This window comes from Enhydra lutris, unplaced genomic scaffold, assembly GCF_002288905.1.
Source record: "Enhydra lutris kenyoni isolate GAN:26980312 unplaced genomic scaffold, ASM228890v2 scaffoldscaffold75, whole genome shotgun sequence".
In the NCBI taxonomy this organism is placed as follows: Eukaryota; Metazoa; Chordata; class Mammalia; order Carnivora; family Mustelidae; genus Enhydra; species Enhydra lutris.
The window spans coordinates 3,912,555-3,932,239 of record NW_019154159.1 but is presented as its reverse complement, the minus strand read 5'-3'; the positions used below and the strand labels follow the sequence as shown (position 1 = coordinate 3,932,239).

The 19,685-nt window shown below is 59.5% G+C and overlaps 1 protein-coding gene across 1 annotated transcript; it reads right to left on the bottom strand.

Moving 5' to 3' along the window:
• Positions 1-13,975: 13,975 nt before the first annotated feature.
• On the bottom strand, positions 13,976-19,491 carry LOC111160441 (ectonucleotide pyrophosphatase/phosphodiesterase 7). Its single transcript, XM_022523573.1, is given in 5 exon segments — positions 13,976-14,160; positions 14,163-14,445; positions 15,059-15,685; positions 16,901-17,046; positions 18,218-19,491. Coding segments are annotated over 5 exon segments (1,593 nt in total). The 5' UTR covers positions 18,570-19,491.
• Positions 19,492-19,685: the final 194 nt, after the last annotated feature.

Sequence of the window (19,685 nt, the reverse complement as noted above, 5' to 3'; positions counted from 1 at the left end):
GGGGGTGGGCTGGACGCCAGGGGCATGCCAGCAAATAAGACAGGGTCGCTGCCTTCAAGGAACTTTGCCCGACTCCCAAACTGGCAGACGTCCTTTGAAATCCAGATGTGAGGCGTGGCCAATGCAAAGCCCGGGGGGGGTGTGTTTTTTTTTTTTTTTAATTTAAATTGCGGTGAGATGTACACAGCATAAAGCCACGAGGCACATTCACACTGTACTACAACCATCACCAGGTGTTTCATCCTCCCAAACCGACAGTGACCCCATGAAACACCAGCTCCCATTCTCCTCCCTGGCCTCTGGCAAGCTCTCACAATTCGACGACCCCGGGGAACCCCGCATAAGGGGGATCCAAGAGGATCTACCCTTTTGCAACTGGCTGATCTCACCGAGCGCCGTGTCCTTGAAGATCCTCCATGTGGGGTCGGTGTCAGGATGTCCTTCCTTTTTGCGGGTGGGTCAGATCCCCTCGTGTGGGCAGATGTCATATTGCTTCTCCGTTCATCCCCTGATGGCCACCTGGGGTCCTTCGGTCCCTGGACTGTCGGTGATGGTGCTTCTGTGGACACGGGAGGTTCACATACCAACCGGGGCTTCTCAATGTATTGAACTGTCAACACTCAATGCCTGGGAGGTTTCACCCTCCAGGAGTATCCAGTGTCCAGCTTCTCGTTAGAAAGAAGGCTCCGTGGGCCACACTGGGCTGCGGTCCTGTGTGCCAGTGGCCGGCAGCGAGCAGCCCCTTACCCCGGGACAGCGGCATCTGGACACAGACCAGAGGCTGACCGCTAGATGTGATCGTGCTCACCTGTTGTTTTCCTTTTAGTCGCGTTAAGAAAAGAGCAAAATATTTCCATTACCTGCATCTCTATCAAATGTGAAAAATAGGAAACAGGTGGAAAGGTGTCCGTGTTTCGGGGAGAGACGGGCACTCCTGTTTCGGGGGGCTCTCTTTCTTCCCCACCGAACAGGTCCCATCTTGGTTTCCTGCAGGGCGTTTCAGTGGACCTCTGGCTGGGGTTTCAAGGAGTTCTGGCTTCTGGGTGAGGCTCGGCTCCTCCTAGCGGGTCACTAAGTCATCTAGATCATGATATCCTAATCACGGGTTTGATTTCTGGTCAGCGAAATCCTAACCGTGCCCCCCGTGAACTTGGTAGGCTCAGAAAGCAAGCGGGCCTGGAGGGGTGAGTGGTGGCGCCTGGGAAGACACGCACGAGTCCTGACTCCTTGCCTCCGATCACGAGCCTTTACGGAAGAAGGCTGCTTACAGAGGCAATTAAGGGTCTGGGATGACATCATCCTGGGTTAACTGTGTGGGTCCTAAGTCCAATGACAAGGGTCCTTCCAAGAGATGGAAGAGGAGAGGGTACAGGCCAGAGGGGAGGCCACGTGGCCACAGAGGCAGAGGCTGGCGTGAACCCAGAGGCTGGCGCAGCCACTGGGAACTAGAAGAGGAGGAAACCTTGGCAGGAAAGCAGAAAAGAACATAAGTAGAAAACACTAATTGTTTAACGAAGTTGTAAGAGGAGCAACATTAAGAACCGCGTGACGGAGAGAAAACCCAAGCCAGAGACTCGTCAAGGCCGATCCTCCCTCACGGGTATGTGTGGCAGGAGAAAGGACTCGTCCCTGACCCACACGCCACCCTTCCCGTTGCCAGGGCCAGACACCACGGATTCTGGGCCCGCGGCACTGCCCTAGCCTGCCTGTTTACCTGGGGTTTCACGCAAGACCCCGGCCTTCCAGACGGCTTTTGTCTGCGGCGTGGTTGGCTCAGAAAGGCTGGTTCTTGCATTTGTTTTCCAGAATGAGTTCCTCCCAAGGAGCTGCTGGTCAAGAGAGCCCCTTCCCTGGTTAATTCCAGATGGGGACTATATTCAACCTGCATATTTTTTGAGGAGGGGAGAGGTATCCGTGAAGGTGTTTTCTCTGCTTAAAAAACAGGCAATCTGATGATTGCTTCAATCTGATGATTAAAAAGGGTCGTTCTGCAAAGTGTGCCAGCAGGAGTCACCCCACCGAGATGTGGCTGACATCCGGCAAAGACCTTTTCCCCCTGCTCTAGTCAATGAAAGAGAAACTTTATTGAGGTCCCAGGGCCTCGGGGCTTGGGCAGAAGGTCACCCAGCAGGCAAAGGAAGAGCTTGTGGAGGGGCCTTATGTGACCCTTCTGGGGCACCGGCTCCTGGTGTGGCCGCAGTTGACAGCCCCAGGGTGCCGGCGAGCAAGACACTTGCCGCAGATTGTCCGGTCGCGGCTGTGTTTCCGGGCCCGCTGGCGGAGGGCAGGCTCGACGAGGATGCCAGCCCACAGGGGAAGAACCAAGCGCAGGACGGACTCCTCCGGATTTTGTTGTCTGGCCGCTAAGCCGTCTTCCAGCCGTTTGCCCAAAAATCAGACGCAGCAGTCAGGCGGGTGCTCTCCTTGTCCCGGATGCTGGCTGTGTCCTTCTCAGTGGTGTCAGGGGGCTCCACCTCTAGGGCGATGGTCTCGCCCATCGGGGTCTTCTCTGGATCTGCCTCCCTGCGTCTGCTCGTGGCACAGGGAGGAGGACTTCATGCTTCTAAGAGGACTGACACGCCGTGTGGCCCGGAGAAAAGCTACAGCTTCAGGTCCCTCCTGCATTAACTTGGGTTTGCCCAGGAAGACCACGCACACCCCCCAAGGCTTCGTGGGGTAGCGCAGGCTGCCCCGGCGGACAGGCCCCTTTCCCGAGGGCCGGTTCGCCTCCCAGGACCCAGTCTGGGCTCAGAATCCCAGCCCCACAGGCCCAGCTCAGCAGACCTGGCCACTCTGTGGAAGCTGGCGGGTGTGGACAGGCTCTGGGCCTCCCCCTCCAATACCGGGATGCCTGCCCAGCTGGCGGACCCAGACCCTCAAGGCAGCCCCAGCAGAGCCTTAAGAAGAAGCCTGGTGCTCACGGGAGTGTCCTGCCCACCTTCCTGAGCCTCTCTGATAGCGGACGGGGACCCAGCCAGGCTTTGGGGGTGTTGGGGGCACAGCGAAGCTGCCCCTCCTGGCTCCCCTCCCCCAGCCCAGCCTTCAGGTCCCTCACTGGTGGCACATCTATTCGCCAACCGGAGGAGCTCTGGGGAAGCCCGCCGAGTCGACCCTTCGTGCTGGGAGGCTCCCCGGCCTGAACACAGTCCCTGTTGCAGCCTCCCTGCTTCTTGTTTGGTTTTCGATGGGGTCCTGGAATCTGTTTTTTCAAAAATTGTGCTAAAATACACATAACATGAAATTTACCATTTTAACTCTCTCAAGCATGTAGTTCAGTAGCATTTGGTACAATCCGGATGTCCTACCAGCGGGACTGCTCTCAGGTTCCTGGACATTTTCATCTCCCCACAGGGAGCCTGTACTCACTGGGCCATCGCCGACCACCGCCCGCCCCCACTCCCCCAGCCCCGCAGCAGCCCTCCCCTGCTTTCTGCCTCCCAGGATTTGTCTATGCTGCACATGCCGAAGGAAAGAAATCCTACGACGTGGCCTTTTGTGGCTGCTGTCTTTCCCTCGACAGGTTTCCAAGACCCATCCATGCAGTATGTGCAGGGGGAGGAGAAGGGGGCTGCTTCCCTCTTTTCCAGGCCGCGTCGTGTCCTGCCGTGGGCACACACCACACTTCGGGGACCCCTGCTTCTGTCTATGCACACGTCTTCTGGCTATTCCCACGTTTCGGCGATTGTCAAGAATGCCGCTCTGGACATTCATTCTCGGGGCATGTACAAGCTGTGGCATCGCTGGGTCACCTGTGCCGGCGCCTGTCACCTGCCCAGGAAGGACCAGGCTGCTTTTCCCGTGGCTGCACCTGCTTCCTGGCCACTGGCCTTGCGTGGGACTCTGACGGCTGGCCGTGCCACGTCTACAGAGACACCTGTCACTTCTCTTTCTTTCTCTTGTTGTATTACAGTAGTCCTCCTTCGGGTGTGAGGTGGCATCTTGTGTGGTTTGGACTTGAATTTTCCAGGCGAGTGTCCTCTCTGCGCTCTTGGTGCCTAGCTTGTCACCAACACCCTCTCTGACTCTTGGGTCCAAAAGGAAGGAGAACTAGGTCAGCGGCCTCCAAGTTGCTTTGTCCATGGAGCCCCCTGCAAGAATTTGGAAAAATGCCCTTTTGGTACCTTTGGAGGTCAGTACATACCGTGATTTTTTGTAATTAAGTTCACAAGGATGCAAAGGATGGGGTTTCTGGTACATTGTAAATATCAGCTTTTAAAAAATAAAACCGTTCCTCCCTCTCTGGAAGCAAAACCTGACATTCTGTCCTGCTTTCAAGGTCACGGAGCAAGTCCTGGCCTCAGTCACAGACAAACCAAACCAGCAAACCGCTTTGCACCTGAGATAACCCCACATCTTAGCGTCCCCGAGTAAGAAAAACCTGTTTATTTCCTGCAAACCTCTGAGAATAAGAATTTTAGCCCTGACCTTTGCTCTTCCTGTCATGTGTCCTGACCTTTAGGGTTAGCATAATCACGGGAGAAAGCGGCTGCTGGAAACTTGGTTCTCTTGTGACTTTTTTTTTTTTTTTTTTTTGCCTTTTATTAAAATGTTATTGTTTTTTTTTGGCGAAATCCACTTCCCCCGCACTCTTTGCAAGAAAGGCTTCTCTTCTTTTTCTAAATGCAACTGCCTCCCATTTCCCTTGGGCAATTATTTTAATTACATCAAAGGAAATGTATACAACGTAGGTTGTGACCCCGCAGTACCAAAAATGTGGACAAATTCTTCTTGGTTCTTTCCTCTTCCACCTGGGAGGGGTCTTGTTTTCCTTCTTCCCCTGAATTTTATTTTTAATAAAAACACTTTTTGTTTGAAAGTAATTCACTAATCGCTCAAGCATAGGTTTCTGCAACAAAAACATGATTCAAATTTAACATGTGTGATTTCCGGCAGCTCTAAGACTCTTGGTATTAAAAAAAATTATTCTGGATTGAGTAATGCAATTAATCAATGACCAAACCAACGTAAGTATATTAAATTGTGAAACATATTTATCATATATGTAATATAGAATATTATATATATAATATATGTAAATGTAATGTATATGAAAGTTAAAATGTTGAACTGCATCTCTTAATGAAATGGGGGGCTGCATGTTTCAAATGGTTCATGTGTCTTTGGATGAATATTATTTATTTTCCAGAGACTTGGTTCATTCCTGTTTTTCATTTATTAGTGTCGTTTATGGGAAAACTTGTTTATATAAATTCACACATGAATTTTTGAGGTTTGCTAAGGCTATGTCCCTCCTTTCTGAACTATTTTTAAAAAAATTTTTTTAAATATTTTATTTATTTATTTGACAGAGAGATCACAAGTAGGCAGAGAGGCAGGCAGAGAGAGAAGGGGAAGCAGGCTCCCGGCTGAGCAGAGAGCCCGATGCAGGAACTCGATCCCAGGACCCTGAGATCATGACCTGAGCCGAAGGCCCGCCGAGGCTTTAACCCACTGAGCCACCCAGGCGCCCCGTTTTTTTTTTTTTAAAGGTTTTATTTTATTATTTATTTGAGAGAGAGCCAGTGAGAGAGAGCATGAGAGGAGAAGGTGAGGGAGAAGCAGGCTCCCGGCTGAGCTGGGAGTCCCACTGGGGGTTGGATCCCAGGACCCCGGATCATGACCTGAGCCGAAGGCAGAGGCTTCACCGACTGAACCTCCAGACGCCTGTTTCTGAACTTCTTTGGAGAGTTAAGTCAAAAGCCACGCAGTCATTTAGTACCAAAAACAAAATTTTAAAAATCGGCTGGGGTAGGCTCTCCTCCAGATGAGCGAGATTCCGGGCGTTCTCTGCGCTCCCGTCTGTGAGGGGTCCTGGTCCCTCCCTGGTCCCCAGGTCCCCCCACCCCCCTGCTCCTGCCATGCGGGATGGAGGGGTGAGGAAACCAGGCTTCCCCGAGGTCGCGGTCCCGAAGCTCAGCCCCTCGCAGTCCTCGCTGGGCAAGCGGCCCGCACCCGGACACCCTCGGACACGCCCGCGGCGCTTTGGCCGCGCCGGCCGGGGTCCGCGGGTGGCAGGTGTCTGGGCGCTCGGGGTGGGACTGGCGGTGGCGGGTCCGCGGCGGCCGCGGTGACCTTCCAGGTGAAGGGAGCGTGCCTAGGAGGTCGCCGGTCCTCTGAGGGACCAGAAGGTGGATGTGCACCGAGGCTCACAAAGGGGAGGGGAGCGCCAGCTCGCTGCGCGTGCGCGGACCCGGCTGCGCCCCTCTGCGGGCTGGGCCTGAGTGTAGACGCGGAGCTGCGGGTGTCGGGTCCCGAGTGGGCTCAGGGCGGGTGGTGTGTGTTGTACGAGTGTTTACAACCGGCCTGGGAGGTGATGCTTCCAGCGCGGGGTGGGGGCGGGTGTGCGCGCGTGTGGCGTGCGCGTCTGTGAGCGGCGCGCGTTCTGCCGGGTGCGGTGTGTGTGCGGGGTGCGCGCGGGGTGCGCGGGTGGCGTGGGACAGGGCAGCGCGCGAGTGCGGCGCGCGGCCCTCCGAGTCCCGTCGCCGGCTCGGGGCTGGGCGACCGCGCACCGCCTGCGGCGCCCGGACCTCCCGCGGCGCGTAACCATGGCGACGGCAGCTCCCGCTGCTCGGCGGTCGGGTGAGGGGCGCCGCGCACCCCGACGGCGGGCGTGGGGGAGGGGAGTCCGCTCGCCCCAGAAACGCGCGGCCGCGCGGGGCTCCCTCGGACACACTCGTGCGAGTCGCTCTCGCCGACGCCCCCCCGGTGGGGCGCCCCGGCCGGTCCTCCGCCCCTGCTGCTGGCCTGCGGGACCTGGACCCCTCGCCCGGGTCCCCCGCGGGCCTGGGGCTGGGCGCCCAGCGAGTCCCGCTGCCCCGCCTCGCGGCCAGTGGACGCGCAAAGCCCTCGGTGCGGTCGGGTGCGAAGGCCCCGCGGCCGGCGGCTCCTGGGGTGGTGAAGGCGGCCTGGACGGCGAGCGCGGCTGTGCGCCTGCTGGGGCCCAGGCCGGTGCGCCAGAGCGAGCCCCCGCCTTGGACACAGGCTGCTCGTCAGCGGGGGGGAGAGGGTCTGGGCTGGCGGTTCACTGGGTTCTGGAAGAACAGACTGACTTGCGTCCTCAGGGAGCGCCTGAGGGAAGGGGCTGGGTCGGCCCTCCTGGGATTGAACTTGGAGATACCTGTGCTGCCTCCCACTTCCGCTCAGGGCTTGCGGGGCCCCACTTGTCATCCTGTTAACCTGAGGAGCTTGGGCCGGGCCAGTTTCTGTTCGTTCCTTCATAACCTTTATTTTTATTTTTTATTTTAAAAAGATTTTATTATTTATTTGACAGAGAGAGAGAGAGCACAAGCAGGCAGAGCAGCAGGCAGAGGGACAGGGAGAACTAGGCTCCCCACGCAGCAGGGAGTCCGATGCGGGCTCGATCCCAGGACCCCGGATCATGACCTGAGCCCAAGGCAGACGCTTCACCGACTGAGCCCCCCAGGCGCCCCTATTTTTATTTCCTTGCCTACATGTTTTATTTATTTGAGAGAGAGAGCACAAGCAAGGAGGAGAAGCAGAGGGAGAGGGAGAAGCAGACTCACCGCTGAGCAGAGAGTCCCATGTGGGGCTCGATCCCAGAACTCTGGGATCATGACCTGAGCCCAGGGCAGGTGCTCAACCGACTGAGCCACCCAGGTGCCCCCATAGCTTTGATGAAGGGTGACAATTCTCAAGTGTGGTACTGTGGCCGGCAGCACGAGAATCACCTGGGAGCTCCTCAGAAATGCAGGCTCTCAGGCCTACTCCAGACCTCCCGATCCCGACACATGTGTGCGCGCGTGTGCGTGTGTGCGTGTGCACAGCTCGCCTGCACGGCGTCTGACTGAACAAAGCGGTTCGGAGGCGGGCAGATCCAGAGTGGCCTCTGTGCCCAGCATGAGGCTACGTGGTTCCTTCCCTCAACTGATCCGAGGACAAATTTGATTTGAAAAGTTCTACTTCTCTGAACTACCAGCATTCGCTTGGGGCTCCATCTAAAACTTGGGGAAACGAATACTCTTTGACCACCCCCCTAAGGTTGATGTGGTTATGTTAGAGGAACAGGGGAAGGAGAAGCCAGAGGAACCGGAGGTCCTCTGAATCCCTCTCGGTTTCACAAACTGCTTGCGAAAGGTTTCAAAGGGTGTTGAAGAGCCCAAGAGCGCCGCCTCCTGGTGACGCCGTGCGGGGCTGGCTCTAAAGGGGCGAGGCCTCCTGACAAAGGCGGCTTTCACTGTGCGGATCATTTTTACCCCTGTTCCTCCTGAACTGGCCAGTCAGTACTTGGATGTCCCCCCATTCCTGCCAGCACTTGCACTGGCTAAACTCAACAAAGGCTTTGAGCCGACGGACAGACCGCCGTATGTGGCCCGTGTGGAGTGTCAGTCGCCTCGGTGTGGCTCCAGAATCAGTGCTCTGCTCCGTTTCAGCCGGGCTTTTCTCCCGACCGTTTTATTCACACTGAGAGTAAAATGAACTGTGTACGGGGAATTACAATGTTAGTTTTCAGGAGTGTCCTGAACTCCCCTGGGGGCAGTCTCTGGACCCCTGCCCCAGGGAGACCAAGCACTGCCCTCCAGAAGTTTCCGGGGCTGGCCACATGGTGGGAGGGGAGAGAAAGCAGGCCGGAGCTGGGGCGGCCTCCAGCAGGTTTATCTCTGGCCCCTCCCTTACTATTTATACATTCTGTCCTGTCCACCCGCCACCCCTGTTATCATGTGGTCGACATTTTCCCCTTAAATTAACTCACCCTGGGGCACCTGGGTGGCTCAGTGGGTTAAAGCCTCTGCCTTCAGCTCAGGTCATGATCTCAGGGTCCTGGGATCAAGCCCCGCATTGGGCTCTCTGCTCAGTGGGGAGCCTGCTTCCTCCCCTCTCTCTCTCTGCCTGTCTCTCTGCCTACCTGTGATCTTTGTCTGTCAAATAAATAAATAAAATCTTAAAAAAATTAACTCACCCTTCTGCACTTAAGTTAATTTTCAAAGGAAAAAATGGGAAATAACAGATATAAATGGAAAATCACTCACTGCAAACTGAAGGTGATCATGAAAATGAAGACAAGGCAAGGAGACCGAGACCACCCTTTGTTACGTGGCCCACCCCAGCTCCGAGCCTGGCCCTCTCTGTGCTACCTCGGCAAGGTGCTGAAGGCTTTGGGTCACAGACCTGAAACTTTCTGTGAGAGAAGCAAGAAGGCGTGGAGGGGAACTGAGAGGAGAGCAGCTGTGACTTTCTCCCTAGCCACTGCCCGTCTCTTCATTAAGTCCTAAAGCAGAACGCATGGGCCTTCTACAAGTCCGGTTCTGAGAGGTCTGCAAATAATAACCCGTTTAATCGTTAGGACCAGCCTAGGAGACCATACAGCCATCAGTCCTGATTTTACAGTGAGGACATGGCCCAGAGTTTAGCGACTTGCCCGTGGCTGCACAGCATTGCATTAGTGAGCGTGGTGGTGGTGGGGGGAGCTCAGGGTGGCCCTCTGTGCACACGTCAGCCCCACAGCTGCACAGATGGGAAATTTAGCCTCACAGCACGCAGCCCTGAGTGTTCCTCTCTTTGAAAAAGTCATCCAGCGATTCTTAAGATAACTGTCGTCCTATCCCCTGGAAAGTAGACGAGGCTGAGCAACCTCACGGTGGGCTCTTGGGGGAAGGTGGGGCGTCTTCTGGAGACCCGTGGGTCGTGGTAGTTACACGGGCACTGGTGTGTGCTCACTGCCCTCCAGGTGTGAAGGCACGTGGCTACTCCTGCTGGTCCCCTCCAGCCAGGTGGTGCCAATTCCCAAGGGCCAAGATGGGATCCAGGCCCGTCCAGTCGGAAGCTGGTGTGAGCAGGCAGGTTGGTCTGGGTCTCCGGGCACAGGCTGCCTTGGGGGTGGGACACTCCTTCTAGGAAAATCATTGGCTGTAGGGCCGGGGACCCAGGGCCGTTAAGGCGAGGCAGGACTCCGGGCCTGGGCAGATGGTCAGGCAGCTACGGAGGGTGGGTGGGGATGGGTTCTGGAGAAGGAGGTGGAGAGCAAGTCAGAGGTAGAAGAGGCCCAGGGAGGGGAGGTGCGATTCGCTGGCTGGGACTAGGCGGACCTCAAACCTTCGAGGGATGTCTCCTGCTGCTACACCTGGATTGTTCCTAAGAGCTGCCTGGACTGGTCAGCGGCTCCCACATCAGTTCAGCCTTGCCCGTGGCTACACCGAGAGGGCAACTGCCTCCACGCGTTATCCTGGGCCCATCTCAGGGCGGTGCGCCCTCCTTACTGCCCGGCATTTTCAGATGAGCCGACAGAGGCTGGGGAAGGCTAACCTCCCCAACGCCGCAGCCCGTGAGTGGGGACAGACTGGAGTAGGAGCGGCTCCGCTGCAGAGCCCGTGCTCTTAGAAAGTGGTCCTGAGGGGCGCCTGGGTGGCTCAGTCGGTGAGGCGTCTGCCTTCAGCTTGGGTCATGGTCCCAGGGTCCTGGGATTGGGTCCCGCATGGGGCTCCTGCTCACTGGGGAGCCCGCTTCTCCCTCTGTCTGCTGTTCTCCCTGCTTGTGCTCTCTCTCTCTCTCTGGCAAATAAATAAAAAAATCTTAAAAAAATAAAGTAGCCCTGAGATGCTCTGGTTGGCTCCGTTTTCAGACTCTGGGGCGCATGACCCCGCTCTTGCTCCCAGCCTGGGAGCCAGTGCCCTGTCCGCAGCTGGTCACTGCCCTTCCGTGCTGAGGGTTCTGCAGTGGCATTTGTATGTCTAGAGCCGTGGGTCGCACACACTCTCTCCCCTTCCCTCCCTCACCCCACCCAGGGTGGTCTACTGTTTGCGGTGTTCGCACCTGTTTTATTATTTTCATTTTTTTGCTTGAACCATGTGGCTTAGGGATTCTGGTTCCCTGTCCGTCTGCAAAGAGCCTTCCCATCCCCCACTGTCTCCTCTCCTGGCAGGCCCAGCAGGGGCTCCCCAGGGGCTGTGAGGTGGCCTGAGGCGTGGGGAACCCGTCACACCTGGGGCCAGCGGCTAAGGCTGCTGGAAATCCCCGCAGGCTCCGGAGCAGGAGGCCTGCAAGTAACCGCGGCCCTGTCCTTCGTCCCCTGGAGCAGCAGCAGCCCCGGCGGGGCGGCCACCAGGGCAGAGGCGTGCGGACTCCACCAGGCCAAGCGTCCCCGCCGCCTGCCCTGCGCCCCCGCCAGAGCCGAAGGCCAAAGCGGGGCTCGTTCTGGGCCGGTCCGGGGGTCGGTCGGAGCCAGGTCAGGTCCGGACCTTCGCGCGGGACTCTCGAGCGCCCCCGCGTGGCCGCGGACCGCACGGCCCTGGGGCGGGGCCTGCGGGAAGCGGGGGAGGAGGGGGAGCGGGCGGGGAGAGGCGGACCCAGTGCGTTCCCAGCCCTAAACCTGGGCAGCGGCCCTACGGCCAGCACCGCAACGACTGAGCATGGGCCGGGGCTGGGGGACGCTGAGGTCTGAGAGCAAGTGCGGAGACCGGCTCATCCGTGTCCAGCAGACTCACACCGCGAGAGGGCGGCTTCTGGAGGCTTCCTGGAAGAGGCAGGCCTGGAAGAACAAGTATGTGTTGGCTGAGGGGAAGGGCTGGGCAGGCCAAGGCCCGGGTCTGGGGGAGGAGAGGAAGCAGGGGTGCCGGGAGGTTGGGAGTGGTGGGAAGCGGGCTGGGCAGACAGGGGCCAGGACACTCATGTTGGGTTGTGACCAAGGTGGGTCCCTGTGGGGACTCCAGACCCTCCGCTGGACCCAGGAGGGCACGCATGGGTGGGGTGAGGGTGGGGTGGGGAATGGCTGGGGGGTTACACCCTTCCCGGGCTGGGGGCACTTTCCTGGGCCTGGCTGGGGGTCGTGCCATGCACACTGCAGACCGGGAAGGGAGGCGAGCCTAAGGGTGCCTCTGTCTCCCCTGACGCTCTGCCTGCTCCCGCCTGCGGAGGGAGGATCTTAGGTCACGGTGACGGGCTGCCCCGTTTCTCAGGCAAGGGCAAGTCCTTCAGGCACTGTGTCTGGAGGGAAGAACGGGGCCCACAAGGCAGCAGCCCTCATTCGGACCCAGGTTCAGCAGCCGCGATGACCAACCCCACGGGGGAGGTTGTCCCCAGGCCTCTGAGCTCCATGCCGGGCATGGGCTCTGGCCCGAGGGCCGACTCTGTGGTCTTTTCCTGACCTGGCCGTTGTGGCCTTGCTTTGGGAGCTTGAAACTGGCCTCAGTGGGAGCATTTACACAGCAGAGATGGGAAAGGCCACACGTCAGGTCTTTTATTGCTTCTGGTTGCAGCTGAAAGGACTCCACACGAGGGTTTAAAACCAGGGTTCAGACACAGACTGTCACCTCCAGGGTCCCGGGCCAGCCAGCTAACCGCTTAGGCTGCAGCGTCCCATCTGGGTCAGAGGGGCTCCGCCAAATCATCTCCCTGGTCCCATCCAGCCCTATGGTTTGGTGGCGAGAGCCCTGCAGCCCCTCTGTCTTCTGGCCTCTGTCCCACCCGGGCTGCCATGTCCCTGTCTCTCCTTGGGTCTCAGTGAGCAGCTCTGTCCCTCCCCGGATAGCCCAGGCCCCGAGCTGTCGATGCAGCCTTCGTATCCCATCTGTGTCCCCCTAGAAAGGCAGCCCTAAGAGGTCTCTCGAAACCACCCGTTTTGCACCATCTCCACTTTGCTCCCAAGATGTTCTGCCCAGACCCCCGGGGGTCTGTCCTAAGTGGCCGTCCCTCCTCCCGAGCCTGCGGTCCTGTGCTCCTTCAATCGTTGGTGTCGAATCAGGTGTATCCCCGTGTCACTTGGCTGGAGGTCCCCACTGCCTGTCCGGGAAGACTGCTCCCTCCGACCACAGAGAGCTCATACGTCCCCATCCTCCCTTACCTGCTTCCAAGCCCAGGCCTCCCTTCCTGTCCACAAATAGGAGGGGCAGGGCCGCCCTAGGGCTCTCACTTGCCTTCCCTGCCAGGAGCTTGATCCCTGGGCTGGGCGAGGCTGGCTCAGCCTCCTCATTCCGGCCTCCTGCTCCCCGCTGTGGCCCAGTCCTCTCTCTGCTGCGACACCTGACCTGGTCTGTCACCTCGCACACTGGTTTGTCCTGTCCCTGTTGTCCGCTCTCCGTGACCCCTGGATCACAGCCTCTGGTGCAGGGCCCAGGCTACGAAATTCACTGCGGATCCCTAGAGCCCAGCCCAGAGCCCGTCGCCCAGCTGGCTCCCACCGTGTGGCTTGAGAGGGAATGAATGATTTGCTTCTGCTTCGGCTGGAGGGCCATGGCGCCCAGGGCAGAAACAAGATGGGGTTGTCGCACGGCACGCCGGGTCCTTTGAGCTGGCTTCTGGAATATTCTGGGGACGCCCGCCCTTGCAGCTCTCCCCACACACCTGACCCCGATGGCCTCTAGGGTCTGCCTCATCCCCGGCGGAGCACGCAGGCCTTGCAGGCAGGCAGGGAGGAGGCTGGGGAGGGTCTGAGTCTCATGGGCTGTCTGTCTGCTTCGGAAAGGCCCGCTCCAAGCCTAGAGCAGAGCGGCTGGAAGGGACTTGTGGGGGGTTCTTGAGCACTGACTCCCTTCTGCTGCGGTTGGGGGGGCCCAGGTTACTAATGGGGGCATCAGGCCCAACCTCCCCTGGCCTCCTGGGCTTCTGATCTCCAGCGACAGACCATTATGCGACCTTGGCGAGAAGCATCACAGCTACCAGCAGTCCTGTCACCACGGGGGGCCGGCCAGTTGGCAGGAGAGCAGAGCCTGAGGAAATTCAGAGAACCCAGTGAACGAGGGAAGCGGAGCATGTCACTTATCCCCGCTCTGCTCCTCGAGGGTGGGCCCAGTGCCTCCCCCAACTTCCCACAAGCCCCCTGACCTCGGCTCTCACCAGGCCCCTCCCCTGAGGAGCAGGGCCCACACACCTCCAGCCAGGCCCCCACTGGGGTCTGTGTCTTGTCAGCTCCCAGGTGACCTCTGGCCTGGGGTTGGGCCAGGGTGGGGGTGAGAGCGTGTTCGGGGGAGGCCCATAGAGGAAGACTCTGGGAAGGAGCCCTCCCACGGCCACGCGGGAGAGCAGGTCACGGGGAGCCAGGAGCCCTGAGGTGGACTTCACCAGGGGGCCTGTCCTGTGGGCAAAGCGCCTGCTTCTCTGGCCCTCGGGCTCCCCAAGGCTGCTCACATCCACCTGCTCTCCCCTCGTCGCTGCCAGGGGCTTGAGATGTTTCCGGGGTGCAGGACAAGGAAAGGAAAGGCGGTCCCAGAGGCTGCTGGCACTGTGCCTGATGGGCAGCCCCTTACCCGAGGGGGTGCTCTGGGGCCTGTTGCTGGCTTCCCAGAGCGTGGGCAGCAGGGTGCTCAGGAGCCCGTCGTTGGCCTCGGGCACGATGCCCAGCAGATGGCACATGAGCTCGTACACGTGGATGCTCTCGAAGGGCTCCACCTCCAGGCCCCTCCTGAAGCTGGGGCCCACAGCCCGGAAGATGGTCTTCATGTCCATGGCCTCATTGTGGAAACCGTGCTCTCCTTTGTTGAACTGCACGTTCAGTCTCTGCCGGGGAGGGGAGGTCCTGAGCCTCTGTGGGGGCTCCCAGCCCACCCCTGCCCTCCCCACCAGCAGCGCCCCTGTGGGGGCAGAAGACCCCTGGAGGAGTTCACACTGACGGAGGTGGGGGCAGGAGGGTGTCTCTGAATTCTGAGCCTCCAAAGACCTGCGGCCCGAGGGAGGGCCTCTGGGAAGACCTGCTAACCCAGGTGCACCCCTTCCCCGAGGAAGGCACTTCCTTCCCCGAGGCCCTCTCCCCTACCCCCTGCATCTTCCTTCCCCTTTGGCATCCCTTGGCTCTCTCATTTCTCATTTCTTACAGCCCATCTTCCCACGCTTTACCCTACATGCAAACACACACACGTCCATGCTTTCACACAACACACACACACGAAGCATGTACGTCGCCCACACGCGCACAGATCTCACACGTTTACGCCCATGTACACACGCACACACTCATACTGATCGCACAGTGATGGGTGTGTCCCTTTGGTGGCCGGTGCCCCTCCAAGTGGGGACTCGTGAGCGGTACGGGGGAGCTTTTTTACAGCAAGGGAGAGACCCAGCCACCCAGTGGAGGAGCCTGCCCGAGCCCGGTGTCGGGCAAGGAGCTCACCCCGTGGATGACGTAGCCAGGGTCACTGTACATGAGCAGTGGGGTGATCCTGGGGTTCCCGGCATAGTGGAGGGACTTGGGGAAGGACTCCTTCTTGTAGACGTGGAGTTTGGGGTGGGCGTCCTTGAGGACCTCATACACCTTGTCCAGCATCCCTTCCTTGGGGAGCAGCATCCCGTTGGGCCCGTAGTCCAGGAGCTCAAATGCGATGTCCTTGAAGGTGAAGTTGGGGAACGCGTGGAACTCCACCAGGTCCTGGGCCTGCTTGTGGACGGTGGTCATGCCGTGGTCGGACGTGATGATCAGGTCCAGGCTGCCCTCCAGGCCGCTCCTCCTGATGCTGTCCCGAAGGTAGCCCACCGTCCTGTCCACCTGCATCACCATGTCCTTCCTCTGCTGGGACTCGGGGCCGTACTTGTGGCCCGTGGAGTCTGGCTCCCCAAAGTAGAGCGTGACCAGGTCCAGGCCCTCGTCAGTGAACCATTTCATCACCACATCGATGTTGGCCCTCCACTCCTGCTCGTCCTTGTGGTTGTGCAGAATGCCTTCCTTCCGGCTCAGGGTCACCGCCGTGCCTTGGTAGGTGACGTTCCCGCCGGGGTAGAAGAAGGAGCCAGTCTTTAAGCCCTGCCAGGGAAGGGGGCATTAAAGCCACAGGCCTCCTTGGGCTTGTCCCCCGCCCCCACCAGCTCCTGTCGCAGTCGTTGCTGCCCCCCTGCCTGCCGCCTCTCCTCTTGCCTGCTCACTCAGCCCTGCTCCCGCCGCAGGCACCGGCCTCTTATAACTCTTACTTTCCCACGGGTGAAACTGATTTTATAGAGGAGGGAGCCGGTGCCCAGGGGACCCAGCACTAGTGACATAATGGGTACAAAGATGTCCCCAGATATGCAGCGTCCTCATCGTCACCATGGCCCTGGGTCCCCACGGCGGAGCTGCCCGGACAGCCCTCCCCTTCTGGCCTGGAGCCTGGCCTCTCCCGACTATATTCTCGTCCAGGCCCTTCTACCTATGTCCCCTCGCCTGCCCTTCCGGCCTGGCCACCCATCCGTCTTTGCATACATTGATGGCGGCTTTATTTAGGGACCCTCTCCCTGGAACCACAGAGGTCCGAGCTTGCCCTGTCTGCATATCCGCTTCCCAGCTGCCCTTCTGTTTCCACTGGGCACCACGTCATGCCCAGCTCGTGGCTCTGACTTTGACCATGAGCCTGACGTCCGGGTAGCTCCTTCCAGAGCGAAGGGACCCCGACCTGAGCGGACGCCCTGCCCAGAGGATGGGCGTAGGCTCCGAAGTTCATTCTGGGGTCATCTTGAAAACCTGCGTTTGACCTTGTTGGAGAGCAGCCACACCTCTGGGGCCAGGGATCCCCCAGAGCGTTGCAGGATGGAGAGATTCCTGGGTTTGGCACTACAATCCACCCCTTACTGACCCGTTGCCCCTGGAAGTTGGTGGCCCAGCCCGGAGAGGAGTCCCCCTGAAGGGGGAAGGCAGAAAGCTGTTTCATTGTGAGATGCCCTTTTGTTGAGTGAACTTATCTTTCCTGTGTGGACGCCCTCTCCCAGAGCCTGGGGCCCAGTGCTGCCGTTTTCCTTCCCTTCGGGAGGGTGGAGCCATCCCCTCGGGTCTGGGGCTGCAGGGGGGACTGGGCAGGGCCACGGAGCCTGCTGGCGGTTGCTTATCCACACCCGGCACTCACCGCCCTCTGGGCCCCACTTAATACCCCTCCGTGCTGTCAGCCCAGGACCCTGGGGCCGGGATCTCACAGGGTCACAGCCTTTCTGGGCCGGGTCCTCCCGTCCCCTGTCCCCCGACTGCCGTCCGTGGGCTCGGGGCCCGCACTACCTGTCGCTGGGCCGTGATCCAGATGGGTATGCTGCCGTTGTCCCACCAGCTCTCGATGCCCAGGGTGGCATGGTAGGGCAGCTTCACCTTGCTGGTGGTGTTGTAGTACATGTTGTGGACGACCCCGTGGTTCTCGATGTATTTGCCTGCGGGGAGAAGACGGCAGAGGGGAGGTAGGAGGTGGGAGGGCAGGAGGGAAGCGGGCAGGCTTTCCCATACGCGGCCAGGGGTGGGGGAGTCCCCGTTCGGGGTCCCAGACACATCCTCTCCAGCCCCGAGTCTCCACGACCCCTTCCAGCGGCTTCTCCTACAGCTGAACGTGCACACAGGTGTGCCGATGTCATCTGTAGCCTCGTGGATTTTAGCAAAGATCGGGAGCGACCCAGATGGCTATCGGGAGGGACTAATGAACAGAATCCCAGACATTTAAATGCCTCACGCGGAGCTCCATCCACGAGCTCTTTTCTAAAATTCACTTTGTGCGCGGGATGCACAGTCACACGTGCCCGGAAGCTACAGCAGGAGGGACGTTAAGCCGCGTGCCCCTCCCCCCGCGTCCCCCTCCATGATCTAGTAAGGAAACAGGTGCCGTGCGGGAAGATGCTCGCAGCGGGGGCCCCGGTCACAGAATGCTGGCACGTGGATGAATGTCTGCACTGAATCGGGTCTACCCCCGAGGTCGCGGTCACCTGGAGCCTCAGCATGGGACCTTGCTTGGAAATAAGGTCATTGCCGACATGATGAGTTAGGTTAGGATGAGGGCAGTCTGAGTCACCGTGGGCCCTGTGTCTGTGCATGAACACCCTCACAAGACAAGGAGACAGCTGGGGCTGGAGAGACAGGCCACGGAAGCGCCACGGAGGCTGGGAGTGGCAGGTAGGGTCCCCCAGACTCTCCCGAGGGAGCATGGCCCTCCTGACACCTTCATGCTAGACGTCCAGCCCAAACAGAGCCATGGTTTGAGGGCATCTCCGGGGTCGGCGTGGAAACAGCAAGAACCTCAGGTTCATCTCTCCCGCCCGTCTGGAGCCCGGCCACACTCACTTCCTCCAGAAGCCCTCCTGCGTGGACACCTTGGTTGGGGGTCACTGTTTAAAATGGGACCGCTGGGCATTTTGATGCCTTGTGTAAGTTCCCGCCAACAGTGAAGCTTGCTGATGACCCCCCTTGGCCGTGCTGTGTCTCCAGGGACAGCATCTCCTCCTCGGTCTCCTTTGTCCCTGTGCGGTGCCTGGAGGACTGGGCTCCATGCAGGCACTGGGTTCCCTCCTCAGCCCCCTCCCTGTCCCCAGGCCCCAGCCGGAGGCGCACGCTCACCCGTGACCAGGGTGAAGTGGCAGGGGCTGGTCATGGTGACGAAGGCTGGCGTCATGTAGCGGGCCTTCACTCCGTCCAGCGCCATGGCGTCCAGGTTTGGGGTTTGTACGTCCTGGTCATAGTTCCAGCGGAAACCATCGAAGGACACGAGCAGCAGCTTATTCTGGGAACCCCTCCTTCCAAGCGGAGCCCCTGCCCCTGGAGCCGGGAGGGTGGCCAGAGCCAGGGCCAGGAAGACAGCCAAGCGCCCCGACATGAAGACGTTCAGGTTGGTTCCTGATGAGGAACAAAGTCCCAGGGTCAGCCGGGCCGGTCTTGCCCTGCGCCTCCGTGAACACGAGACTATGCACATACCCGCTTCTCAGGAGACAGCCCTGGTCACCGTGTGCCTGCCACTCTAGCCCAGCCCTCACGTAGCATCTGCTTTTATTGCCAGCAGAGCCTTCTGGGCTGGCTGCTCCTCCCCTCCATTCCCCACCCCTGTGCACACCCATCCTTGTGGGGAGGATAGGGACCAGTCCCAGAGGCCTGGAGAGCAGAAGGGGCTACTCCATCCCACAGGCCTTGGTCCCCACTCCACCTGTCCTAGCCATTCTTGGTCTCTGTGCCCTGCTCTCCCTGACCCCAGAGCACTGGGAGGGGCCTCCTCCAGCTTCTAAGTTAGGGAGAGCTCTAGGGTGTCTGGGTCTCAGGCCTGCCTCGGTCAGGCTCTAGGCTAGGCTTCCCAGGACCTGGGAGCCAAGGACCAGAAGCTCAGCCCAAGCCCGGCTTTGTCCACGGGAGCCCCAGCTTAGGCGAGCTCCTTTTCCTGCCATGCCCATGAAGGGGCATCCTGGGATGCGCTGGGCTTGCTACAGCCTGGTAGCCCGGGTTAGTGCCCACCACACCTGCCTCCTGGGGTCCCATGGAACCTCGGATGGGCACACAGATGTGGGTAATCTCACTTGTGGACTTCATCCACGAGGGGCTCAGAAGAGGGGGTCCCTTGTTACCTGTGTTCATGGGGGTGGGTGTGCACGGGAAAGGGACCCCTGAGTTCAGGGTGCACCCTCTCCCACCTCCGTCGCTGTCTCTGTCCTTCTCCCTCTCTCGGAACCTACGAAGCATGTTCTGTGAGCCAGACATGGTTCTCAATTTGGGGGACCCAGCAGAGAATGAGACAGGTGAGTGAATAAGTAAAACAGTGAGGCTGGGGGAGAGGCGGTCCCCGGGGAGGGGTGGTGGTGGCCAGGGACGAGTCAGGATGGCACGGGTAGGAGCCCGGGGAGTGGGGTCAGGGGAAGGTCCTGGCTCCTGGTGGGCTGTGGAACTGACCACAGGGAGGGCAGGAGGGGGTGGTGGCCCAGAACAGTGTGGCTCCTGGGGCAGTGACAGATGCCACAGGCGTGGGGGGGGGGGTTGCTGTGCTGGAGGGCTTGCGGCCAGACTGCGGGGGGGGGAGGGCGGGGTCTGCCCCCCAGGAGCCGGG